At 40.5% G+C, this 12730-nt stretch overlaps 1 protein-coding gene across 2 annotated transcripts; it reads left to right on the top strand.

The window, feature by feature from the left end:
• The first annotated feature begins 2569 nt into the window (after positions 1 to 2569).
• Positions 2570 to 11659, top strand: tbx2a (T-box transcription factor 2a). 2 transcript variants are annotated; one of them, XM_031572570.2, is made up of 8 exons: positions 2570 to 2996; positions 3817 to 4697; positions 5233 to 5500; positions 6671 to 6832; positions 7595 to 7671; positions 7841 to 8010; positions 9278 to 9873; positions 10270 to 11659. In XM_031572570.2, exons 2-8 carry the CDS (start codon positions 4336 to 4338, stop codon positions 10690 to 10692), a joined length of 2058 nt encoding a protein of 685 aa, XP_031428430.1. In that variant the 5' UTR covers positions 2570 to 2996; positions 3817 to 4335; the 3' UTR covers positions 10693 to 11659. The 2 variants fall into 2 exon arrangements, with proteins under 2 accessions (XP_031428430.1, XP_012676888.1); XM_012821434.2 differs by having other exon boundaries at positions 2572 to 2996; positions 6686 to 6832.
• The last annotated feature ends 1071 nt before the right edge of the window (positions 11660 to 12730 follow it).

Raw genomic sequence — 12730 nt, 5'->3', positions numbered from 1 at the left:
TAACATCCACGCCTTGACTTTTACGTGTTAACTGATGTGACGTTTAAAAAGAAAGCCCCGTAGTTCAAACAATTTACCGAGTAACTGACTAAATGTTATATTTTTTTAAGGATACTCCATCCTTCGAAACCAACATGGAGACGTGTTTAGGTATTGTATCCTACAGCCCCCTTCTAATAAAACACTCATCAAACGAGGAGCCTCACAGCTGTACAAATAATGTAGTCATATGTAACGTTTTCACTTGACTTCAAATGCAAAACTAAATTTGAGATTTATGAGCTATATTTTGGCGGCAGGCTATCACATCCTACGAACACTACTATCCAGGCTTTTTGGATTTGATATTTCTGTTATTTATACGGGGATAGGGTGTAGGTGACAAATACCACAAACTTTGATAAATACAAAACTATCTTGCTTTGGTCTGTTGTGAATGGCCCTGCGCAACAGGTGTGGACAGGTGTTATTATTAACAATTATCATAGTTATAGGTAAGGGTTGGGTGGTGTCTCATAGAACAGACTATAATATTAGATACATTCAGGGGTCATTATTGAGTTAACATATTATTCTCCCCTTGCATGGACAAAGACTAGTGGAAACGGGAAAGTGTGATGTATTAACGTATCCATATCGCCTGGAGAAAAAAAAAAAAAAAAAAAACATTTTTAGATTTCACACCAATAAATAAAAGCATCGGATCAAGGTGAGTACAGTGGAAGAGAACCCCAACGGGAGACTGGCATAATGCTGGGCGACTTTGCTTGGGCTCCGGATACATATGCGAAAGAAATATGAACATCTTAAACTGTCTGGCGCCGTGTTATTTAGTAGTTTTCTTTTTGAGCTTCATTCTGTCTGTCCTACAGTGTATAACCCTTCCAAGGCCCTGTGAGTAGGCAATCATTTAATTATTCATTAATAATATAGGCTAAGCGTTTCTTAATTACAGAAGCTCTCATGGAAATCCTCATTTTACGGTAAAAAAAAAAAGAGAGGTGATTCTTACGCTTGTCTGCAGGGATAAACTTGAATGACATTATGTCACACAGGAAGCCACAATATAATTATATAATTAGTTCAGTTAGTGTATACATGACAACCCATTAACGTCCTGCATGCGAGGTTAACCTTTTTTGCTCTTCAAAAGGTTATTTGTAAATCCTGTACGCAAAACAATCCAGTGTCATAAATGTTCCCTGACACCTCCATAATGTCCAAAATGTTCATTGTTCTTTGAAAATTGTGCATGAAATATTCGTCAAATAGACTGTAGTCCATTCTACATGCAAACAAATCTAATATAATTTGATGGCTATCTTAAAAGCTATCCCAATGTACAAACCTACAATTGGTCCACTTTGTTTTGACAGGTTTTAATAAGTTGGTCAATTCTGCAAATAAAATAACAGCATCTCAAAAACATGTATATATGTCACATCGACACGTTGACAATAGGCAGCAGTAAATACAGGATAAAAAGCAGTATGTAGTTCGGCGAAAACAATATTTAAAGTAGCCTACAATGCATTGAGCAATACAGGTTATGTCTATATTAATGCAGGTTGAAACAGGTAGAGTTCTTCAGTCTAAAAAAATACTTGTTTCGAGAATATGCACATTGCTAAAATAGCAACGCATTTTATGTTGTCTTGAACATCACATTATGTTTTAGAAATCAGTAGGATGAGGATAAAGTCTTCAAAGTCCACTTTTAGCAACTTGACTGCTAAATAATACCCACAAAAGTGTACATTCAGTTCGATTTCAAGGTACTCATTTCGCAACATCATTCTCGAATACAAACGTAGATCTAGCCATTAGTCTCCGATAAGTGGCATCTTACCAGAAGCTGAACCTGGAGTCTCCCGAACTCTCACTGTTGAACAGTGGAGCATCCACCGTTAGCAGGTTGCACGCACAGTATTCAATGCATCTATTGCGCGCGCTCTGTCCCTCTCTCTCTCCCTCTCTCTCTTTCTCTTTCTAAGGAATCTCTCTAGTCAACATATAACTCAAAACAAAGGAAGTCACTTGTGATATGAGTATCCCAATCTGTCGTATGCGCATTCTTTGATCAGAGCTCACATTCGTGGAAAGCCTTGGACACTTAAAACGCACTGCCCAAGATCAAGTAATCTCACATTAACTGCTGTAGTGAAACCATTACTACAGTTATGACATAACTGCTAACTTTATATAATAACTTCCAAGTCAAACATATTTAAAACATATGACACAACCAATACTTTCTTCTATCGTTTACACAAACCCCCATGGCCCATTTTTGTGCGAAAAGAATGTCACAGCCTTATTTTTTTCCGCGTTGTGAATTTGGTGCCATATAAGGACAATAAATAGGTCAACTCATGCTAATTTTGAATGCGTAGGCTAGCTTTGGTCTAACCCAAATGAGACACGGTGAAATCACTTCTGAATAAAGTTTGCGAAAAAAATCACCTTATGCAGCTTGAAAAACAACAGTCTAAAAACTGCACTCCACCTGTAGCTTTTAAAGCACTCGTGACAGGATTGGAGCGCTGCTAGAGGATTTTTGGGGTAAATAAGATGTGACAGGAGTAGTGTCTTAATGTGGGTCTCGAGCAGACTGGCGCCAATCCTTCTTTCACAAACGGAGTCCCACTTAATCAAGGATCTGCGGACCCTCTTAAAGGTACACGCAACAATGCACCAAGCTGGTTGCTCAATGCCGCCAGACGCAGGATTAGACTGTTGCACGGACTGTGTTGTAAAAGTGACACAATTTATTCTGTTCGTAACATCGCGAGCCGTCTGGTTAGGATTAACGTTGCGCTACACGAAGGCATGTATGGCTACAAACTAGCAGACAAGTATACATTCTCTGGTTAAATCTAATGTATCGGAGGGTACAAGTTAGGTAGGCAAGCAATAGTCAATGAAAGGTGGAAGACAAACACCAACCAAAGACTATTTTTGAGCCAAAGTGATAGGCTACAAGAACTGGAAAAAAGGTAAGGTACCTTCGCAAGGATTCCGACTGTATTTGTAGGGCTAATTGCTGATGCATTGAACTTGGAGTGGATGAAATTATAATTAAATTCTGTGCTACTCTTGCAACATACGCCTTGCTGTTTTGTATAGCCTAGGCTAGCTACTGTCTCCGCTTCCAGGTTGTGTCGGCAGCATTCCGATCGCATACGATTCTTCATGTCGGAAGCTTGGATAATATCTGACCAATATTTTCATCAGCGGTGTGTTAGTAAATAAAATTAGTCTACTTTAGCTTGCAGACAGTGTTTCCGAAAATACGCAAGCTCTTTACACATCCAGGTAGCCTACATTATATATTGCATATTCATAAAAAAGAATATTCCCAACGATATTTGACATGGGTGCATTATCTGTCAACTTCATTACACTGACATCAGTATGCTTTGCATTTGACTGTATCACCACAGCTGTAGCATAGCCTGTTTTACACAAATTTGTATTTTACCTAAAACAAACCAAACGCCTTGCTCTTATGACCACATTATCTATCGTAAACAAAACAGCATGTCAAATGTGTGTAAGCGCGTAAAAGATGTAGCATATCATACTTCATGACCGGGAAAGATTCTGGATGCTGATCCACTATAGAGCTTGGAATTCTGAGATAGCTAAGAATAACAACCGGACGAGATTCCCTCCTCACCGGCCTTGCTCTGAAAACTGAGTTAGTTGTCTGCTTCGAGTTCGGGGGTGGGGTTTCCCGATCTTTAGTTTGTCATTGGTTAATATTTTATTCTGTTGACATGTTTTCTTACTGCTAATGCTTCCGACACCTTCTAGCCCCCCTTCCTCAGCTTGGCTGGATCTGTCAAAACCACGCCTATGGAACTCTACAATTGGTCCAGAAAGCGTAAAATCGGCAATCAAGGAGGGATGCTTCATTAGTGTCTGGAAACAGAGGGGAGGAATATGCGAGACACTCACTGTGACGGGGCAAGAGGACCTAGAGCTTATAAACTGCGCTCAATTTGTTTGCCTTTTTGTTTAAGAGTTTTTTTATTTTTCGGTTTGACGGAACTGGAGAAGAAGGGGATCATTGGTTATACTTTGAAAGCGTGAACACTGTCTTCTGGAAGGATATTATCTTTACTTTTGTCGGAGCATCGGCAGCGGGAATAGTTTACCAGATATTTCCCTCCACAGTCACGGGGCTGTGTGTTGCTTTCGCCAGCGACATCGGGCTCACATTTTCTGCCAATAGCGACAACTGAACATTTCCTCTGAGCTGAAGGCTTTGTGATTCAACTTACTATAGGCTACACATATAATATTTCTTTACGACATTTTTTGGATGCACCGATGAGAGATCCAGTTTTCACAGGGACTACCATGGCTTATCACCCTTTCCACGCTCACCGGCCGGCTGACTTCCCCATGTCAGCCTTTCTTGCCGCTGCTCAGCCTTCTTTTTTCCCGGCACTGACACTGCCTCACGGTGCCCTGACGAAGCCACTATCGGACCATGTTCTCAGTGGGGCGGCGGAGGCTGGGTTGCACGCCGCGTTGGGACATCACCACCAGGCGGCACATCTTCGGTCTCTAAAGAGCTTGGAACCGGAGGAAGACGTAGAGGATGATCCAAAAGTTATCTTAGAGGCGAAAGATCTCTGGGATCAGTTTCACAAAATTGGAACCGAAATGGTCATAACAAAATCAGGAAGGTAAGAAACGTGTCATGTGTTTCGCAGTGTTTACCTCCAAATGGGCTTCTTAGTGATCGAATGATATCGCAGAAACAAGACAAGAAATCTAACGATAGAACGGAGTGGTTGTTAGTTAGTTGTGTCTTGTGTTGAATAGCTTTATTTGTGGAAGGTTTTGGGGGCCTTAATTTGCAGCGTTCACTTGTTTGGTAACTACGGAAGGCTACTCTTACGCATGTCCAGTATTGTCTAATATACAAAATCATGGGCCTGTAAAATATGTTTTAAAAAATTGGAATACGCATCATTCTAGAGTTATAGGTTGTCTTGTTATACGATAACGTAATGTCATATTTAATTTATGCTGCAACACATTTCTTCACTCCGTTAACGCATTAGGTTAATATAACATTAAAAAGTCCAGAGTTTTTCTGAAGAATTATATGGTGTGAGATTTAAAATACATTTCAATTTCAATTAAATGAGTTACCATTATGATTATTAAAAAGTTTAAAATGGAGGATACTATGTCCTTATCCTGTGTCTGTTACAGGAGAATGTTTCCGCCCTTCAAAGCACGGATAAATGGCCTGGATAAAAAAGCAAAATATATCCTCTTGATGGATATAGTTGCTGCTGATGACTGTCGATACAAATTTCACAATTCTCGTTGGATGGTTGCTGGAAAAGCCGATCCGGAGATGCCCAAGCGAATGTACATCCATCCGGACAGTCCTGCTACGGGCGAGCAATGGATGGCGAAGCCAGTTACTTTTCATAAACTCAAGCTGACGAACAATATATCGGATAAGCATGGATTCGTAAGTTATTTTCACTTTTTTATAATACCCCGATATGTAGTGTTTAAAGTCACGAGTGTATGTTTCCAGATGCAGCATTCAGTGCAATAATGTTGTGATTATTTAAGATTCTCTTTGAGGCCTACTTTAATTTGAATCTACGCGTTTTGCTATGAGGAATTGGATAATTTTAATAAAAATCAGTTGCCATGTATAGCCTAAAACGATAATGGCAAAAGAGAAGAAAGGAGTTTCGAAGCCAGAGAAGAACTCATAACAGAGTAGGCCACAGGCGGACCCAGGGCTTCGTGAGATTAAAAAAACTGCTGGTTAGATCACGTTTTGTTTTCCCTTTTTAAGGTTTGATATAGGGTCAGAAACCTGCTAGGCCCATTTGTACTGACTAATGGAAATAGACATTTGTTTTACTGCTCGGTTGTTTCCTTGACTGTTTGGTTAAGGACAAAAAGAACAGCGACACTTAATAGATTTCGGGCAGAAAAGGAGACTAGGTCAAGGAGAGGGGCAGACTTGCAGTCTGGCTTGTATTGAATTTGTGGGCCTCTTAAGTCGACCTTTGACGTCTTGATGTTGGATCTCCTCAGAGTGGGCGTCGAAATGTCGAAAGCACAAGAGGGATATGCGTGGATGCCTGAAGTGTTTTTGCTGTCTGTCCCTTAAGGGTAGTTTAAAGAGGCTTGGAAGGAAATCAGTTTTAAAAATACATGTCTGCCAGTTTGAGAAAAGTTCATTCTATCTGTTGACCATGCCATATAACACGCTTGGGTCTCATGGTATTTTACTAATAGTGAGATCAAATAACTGAATGACTAAACGTATTGTGCTGTAGGCCTGTCAAGCTGACTATATTACGATCATTTTTTCTGTAAATTAGAATGATATAATAAGCGTTTTTCAGCACTTTAATGTTGCATGCTTGAACGGGATCAAAATAATAATCATAACCATATTTAAAGGTAAATGCGAGTTGTTTACATACAATCACAATAAGAATGTGCTACGTAGGTATGTGTGTGTGTGACAAGAGAGACGGGGGAGTGTGTGTGGTGTGTGTGTGTGTGTGTGTGTGTGTGTGTGTGAGCGAGTGATAAAAAAAAGCCCGAGCTAATTTTTAAATAGAACATGGCAAATAATAATATCATTATAAATATTAATAATAATAATTTACAGTTTGTCCTTCCACAGACTATACTGAATTCCATGCACAAATACCAACCCCGCTTTCACATCGTCAGAGCCAATGATATTTTGAAGCTTCCATACAGCACCTTCAGGACTTATCTTTTTCCAGAGACGGATTTCATCGCTGTCACTGCATATCAAAATGACAAGGTAAGGATAGCGACTGAAATATATCAATTGATAGATTTAATTTCAAAAACACAATTGTAGAGTATGAATTTCTTCAGGTACTCATACAGCTGTTCGCGTAGGCCTATAAGGTCCATGCATGTTTTGACCTTTCTACTGTAATAGATTTTTCTACAAAAAAGAATCTATTATATGTAGGCCTAAACGGGCAAACGATATATAAAAGCCTACTCCGTATAATAGTCTAATGTATTTAAGTTTAGATGTTTTGATTTAAGCCAGATCGGATTCGGATACATTGACCTTTTTTTTGACGTTGAAGAGATGTTGTCCACGAAAGTGTTTTCAAAGTTTATGGTCAAAAGTCACAATTGATTAGCGGGATTCTTCCAGTCTTACAATCTACCACAGCCGTGCAAAATGTTGCAATCGACGATATTTCTGTGATGCAATCGTTCATAATTTATTCAGTTAGTATTTTTAGACGGTGACACAGTAGACCTACAGTTCCATTAGCGTTTGATTAGAATGGCTTTTTTGGCATCTGGGTACATAGATACTTCGCCTGCTGTGAGAAAAGTTGTGTAAATAAAGTTGACTCCATTGAGAAAAGGTTGTGTGAAAGAGTTGACTCGCTTGAGTTTATATAAAAAAAACGGCTGCTAAAGGACCGTTTCAGGCATGTTTATTTTAATATCACTGAATAATTACTGTTAAGGGTATTCACACTCTCACAGAATTTACTAATGTTTACTGAATCTTACTTATGTTTCATCCCTCCAGATCACACAGTTAAAAATTGATCACAACCCGTTCGCAAAAGGATTCAGGGACACAGGAAATGGGCGGAGAGAAAAAAGGTACTGCCTTTGCCATCTGCCTTTTCCTACTGATTGTTTTCTTTTACAGTTCATCATATATCTTATTATCTAGCAATTGTTATGTTTTGCTAACTACAATTAATGGAGTATACACTGCTTTGTTGTGTTGCTGTCTTGAACTGCGCACTAATTTCTGTCCGTTTTGTAGGAAACAATTAAGCCTTCCATCGCTACGTATGTACGAGGACCAGTGCAAGGTGGACCGAGATGGTGCGGACTCTGATGAGTCCTCTTGCGATCAACCGACTGGGAGGGACTCCGTTCACTCCCCGCTTGGGGACGTGACCAGCCCACTCAAATTTAACAGAACCAGTCGAGGTAGGCCCAGTATGTTTTGTTCACAGAAATTAAAGCAGAGTAACCTGTGTTGTTGTATAGATAAGTGGTGTTGCCGACATCGAATATGAGTAGATTAATCTGAGAATAAAAAGCACCAAGTAAACCAGTGATTATTAATGTCCTCCGCCCTGCTGACAGTTTGCACCTAGAAATAGTGCAGGTTCATAAAAGAGTATAATCTCCCCACTCTAAACAAAAGCGATGGTAGAATACCACTCAGCTCGCCATCTCGCTTGTAATATTAACAGGTTTGAACATGCATAATGTATAATCCGTGGTCGATATGATGGGGGAGGGGGAGGGATTACACAAGAAGTACTCAGGTGCTCATTTGCTGGTTAGAATCCACTGCATAGAAAACGATGCTAAACGTTTCAAATGCCTTGAATGTGTCGGTAAACCTACTTAGATTCTATCTTCTTTATGTTTTTTTTCCATTACATGGACAAATGTATTTGCCATAAACTAAAAAAAAAAACAATCAGCTGGCACATGACGAAGGGGTAACAGTAGTTCCTGAATCACCTCTTTGGAGGGTGTATCTGATGAAGCTGGAATTGATGTAATTTGTACTTGCAAAGTTGCTTGGTGGTATACCTGACAAAAAACGAACTAGAAGGAGTAAGCATAATGCAGTATTGTGATCTATGTGTGTGTTCATGTGTGTGTGTGTGTTCAGAAATGCTATAAAACAGCCTTTTGGCCTGCAGATAAAGCAATAAAAGTCAACAATTAATTTTTCATTGGGCTGCTTTGGAAAGAGTAGGCCTACATGCTCCTCTAGTCAGTAAGTGAGTATCTCATCAAACAAAAATGGTGATGTCAGCTATCAGGTCATGAAGCACCTGCATGGGCTTGGGAAGGTTGACCTTGGAGCAAGATAGCAGAGCAACTCAACCAAAGCAGAAATGATAGCTGTTACGACCTTCATGGAAGATATAAGACTGAAACAAAAATGGCCACGCTGAGCAATGCTGAGCTCTTGGTTAATATGAAACAAAGGAGTTACTTTGTGCATGTGTTTGTAATGGCGCACATATTTTAAAGGTCAAGTATGCTATGAAAATATATATTTTTTTTAGAAATGTATAATGTAGATGCAAATTCAGTTCAGTCCTGATTTAGAAGGGATTCCAAAATACTCTTCACTAATGCTATAATGATTTAACTGATAATTAGGAGACATATTGTTTTTTTGGGGATTGTTAGCTAATCTGACGTTTTCTTTTAATGGCATTTTAAACAGATGACAGAACCTGCACTGAAAGCGACCAAGAACTTGACCACGAGGAGGACAGATCCAGCCCAGGCCCAGTGTCCCCATCCACCTTCAGCCCGCACTGCGAGGACAGGGCGAAAGACAGGACATGCGTGGACAAGAAGAACGACAACTTGGATTCCAGGAAAGACTCTTCTGATTCCGTTTTAAGCATCAGGAACCTCGAGAAGAACAAGGGAGACGTCGTCGTCGTCGCGAATCGGAAAGACTCCGAACCCACCAAGAAGGACACCGAGTGCTCTGGCCTGGGCGCGGTCAAAGAGGGCTTTTCTCCGGTGATGACAGAAAGTCCGTCGCATTTTAGCGCGAGTCACTTGCAGAGTCTGGCCCTCTCCGGTCTGCACGGGCAGCATTTCTATAACCCCCTGAACACCGGAACGCCACTGTTTCTCCACCCGGGGCAGTTCGCCATGAACCCGGGGGCCTTCTCCACCATGGGCATGGGCCACCTGCTGGCCTCCATGTCTGGAGCTGCAGGCCTGGAGAACGGAGGCCTGTCACCTCAAAGTGCCAGCCCAAGCGCATTCCCCTTCCACTTTTCCCAGCACATGCTGGCCTCTCAGGTAAAACACGTGCACTGTTTCTTTGGTGGGGGGGGGGGGGGGGGGGGGGGCAGGGGGCTGTGTTTTGGGATAATGTGCACTCATATGTAATGTTTTGTCAGTTATGTGTGACAGTATTTCATAGAGAATAGACAGCCCACTTGAAATGATACTTAAGAAAGGCCAAGAAAGTTAATTATCTGTTAATGTTTTGCTCAAAAATCTCCTTGACATAATGCATAAATACCTTTAGCCTGGAACTTCAAGCATCAAAAGTCGCATTAAGATGGCATGTCACCTGAAGTGGAATGAATGTTTACATACATAAGTTTAACCTGCTTTTCATATTAACCAGCTGCTAATTGACCTGATTATCTGTGACTCACTGAAATGGGTTTTTTTTTTTTTTTTTTGCAGGGTATTTCGATGCCTCCTTTCGGGGGACTGCTTCCGTACCCCTACACCTACATGGCGGCGGCGGCGGCAGCGGCATCCGCTCTGCCCTCTGGTGGCGGCAGGAGTCATTTCCTGGGCAACTCGCGACAGCGGCTGCGCTTCAACCCCTACCAGCTCCCCATGTCCATCCCGCAGAACGCTAACCTACTCGCCCACTGCTTTCCAGGCAGCATGAACACCGAATCCGAGTCCTCGGTGTCGGCCAGCCGGGAGACGAGCCCGGTGTCGGAACACCATAGCTCTAAGTCATCGGCCAGCCAGAGGACTGGGTCTCCCAAAACCACAGTGAAGGATTCTACGAACGAGTTGCAAAACATACAAAGGCTGGTGAGCGGACTCGAAAAGAAGAAGGAGGCGTCATCAGGCAGAGAGTCTCCAAAGTAACCGGTTCTCATAAACACCCGTGTTTTTGTACTCTTGTGCAGCAAGTCAAGCAAGGGTGGTGGACAGAGAGTGGAGTTATTTTGTCGGATGTTGGACGTACAGCCAGATGACGTACGCAGGTGGTCACATTTCCCTTCATGGTTGGTAGGACTGATCACAACAGGATGACCAGCTTATGCCCTTTGTCTATCTAAGGTGATGGCAGCTTATGGTGTAAGTGTGGCTGAGTGAGGAAAGGAGCGCATGGCGGGCATCCACTGCCTGACGAAAGCCATCTGAGGGAGGAGATTGTGGTCTGTGGTTGGGTGGGGCACTCCTGACATAGCTTCATCCAAATATGCATTGTAAAAGGGATGGGAAAGCTGAGATCAGCATGAAAGATTCTGGATTTAAAAAAAAGTACTTGCTGGTTACCTGGTGTGTGTGTGGGACCTTGTTTTTTTTTTATTATTTATGTTAAAATATTTTTGTAAATATGTTCAGTGCATTGAAGGACAAAGTCTTAATTTATTGAAAGCTGTACATGGATGTGTAAATATTGTTAGGTTTTAATTTGTTACATTTATATAAATATATTACCTTTTACATGACAATATACTGTAAATAAATACTAATTAGTGCTTGGTTGTTTGAAACGAATGTGTTTGGGTATTTGTGATGCATTGCTGTTAAGTCTGCCTGACCTGTGAAGGAAAGGACTACCACCATGATTTTGTCCGGCTCTCATTATGTTTTTTGTTTTGTTTTGTTTTGTTTTTTTAACATAATAAAACATTGCGTTGCTATATAAACCATTTGAGACAGTAATGCAATATATGCAGGGAAAACTCAGGTTTCTTTTTAATCTGGCACGAGTGACATTTACAATTTTCAGACAAATTCAAATTTGCCTCTTGTTCTGGATGTTCGGGTAAATGGATATCATTTTCTTGAATTCTCTCTTTCAATAAAAAGAATGTGTTGTTAATTTGCTTTCTGTTGTTGAATTTCTTCATGGCAGGTCCCTCCATGCGGTAATCTACCATACCATTTGGTTTAATTATTTTGAAAATGGGACAATCATTTTTTAAATGGGCTGCATGTACTTGTTGACTTGAATTCAAACCTGATTTAAGTATTACAGATGGATGCCCACTGGAAAAAACCTTGTTAAGAAAGAAAAAAATGAAGAATTTTTCAACGTGGCTTAACTTACACAGTGGACACAAATATATATTAAAACATTTTGATAACAAACTTAATGAAATCCATTCTGGAATCATTCAAACTGAAATGATCACCCTGACTTATCGTTGGATTTCTCTGACGGCTTGATAGCCTACTCAACGATGACGCTGAAAATTGCCTTGCTAATGAATTACTGTTATTACCGTAGGCATTTGGTTAAGCCTTCTAACTATCACCTACATATAACCCCAGTTATATTTAGTTATGTCGTCTTAAAGAAGAACCATAATTTCACAAAATGTTACGATCAAGACACCGCTGCAAGGTATGGTCACTGGTTTAGCAGGACAAAACTACAGGCTGTTGCGCCCTCCACCGTTGTAATTTTAAGCAACGGCTTTATATTGAAACTGGCATGTAATATAACAAAGACCAAGTCCCAGAAATTGGCGTTTTGATGGCAATCGGACAATCTGGACAATGGGAAAATACTGTGACAAAACAACACATACCACACTAAACCTTGTTCAGCGAAGTTAAAAACATACACGTAGGTGTATTTATAAGGCTTATTTTTCCACTATATATTTTCAAATGTCCATTTTTTAAATACAAGCCGAAAAGAGCCGTGTGTGTTGACACAACACAAAGTCTATATTGTTCCCATTGAGAAATTGTTGGAAATACGTAAACAATATCTTTAAAGTAGCATTTGTTTTCTCCATTTTTTGGCATTTGTCATGTGCTGTAAGGGCACCCCAAGTGCGACCGTAGAAATTCCTGCATCTTATTTTGGAATTTTTGGTGATAAATGTTTTAGATTCAGTTTCCTTTTCACTCGGGCCCGGATGGATCTGTTTGCTTATATTTA

This window comes from Clupea harengus, chromosome 8 (assembly GCF_900700415.2).
Source record: "Clupea harengus chromosome 8, Ch_v2.0.2, whole genome shotgun sequence".
NCBI lineage: Eukaryota > Metazoa > Chordata > Actinopteri > Clupeiformes > Clupeidae > Clupea > Clupea harengus.
This window is presented reverse-complemented; position numbering and strand designations above follow the sequence as displayed.

What these genes read in the sequence shown, in the direction of transcription:
- tbx2a (XM_031572570.2), top strand. Translation starts at nt 4,336, where the DNA reads ATGAGAGATCCAGTTTTCACAGGGACTACCATGGCTTATCACCCTTTC. An exon ending in TATCGGATAAGCATGGATTC is followed by an intron (nt 5,501 to 6,670) that starts GTAAGTTATTTT and finishes AATAATTTACAG; the next exon opens with TTTGTCCTTCCACAGACTAT. An exon ending in CTGCATATCAAAATGACAAG is followed by an intron (nt 6,833 to 7,594) that starts GTAAGGATAGCG and finishes TCATCCCTCCAG; the next exon opens with ATCACACAGTTAAAAATTGA.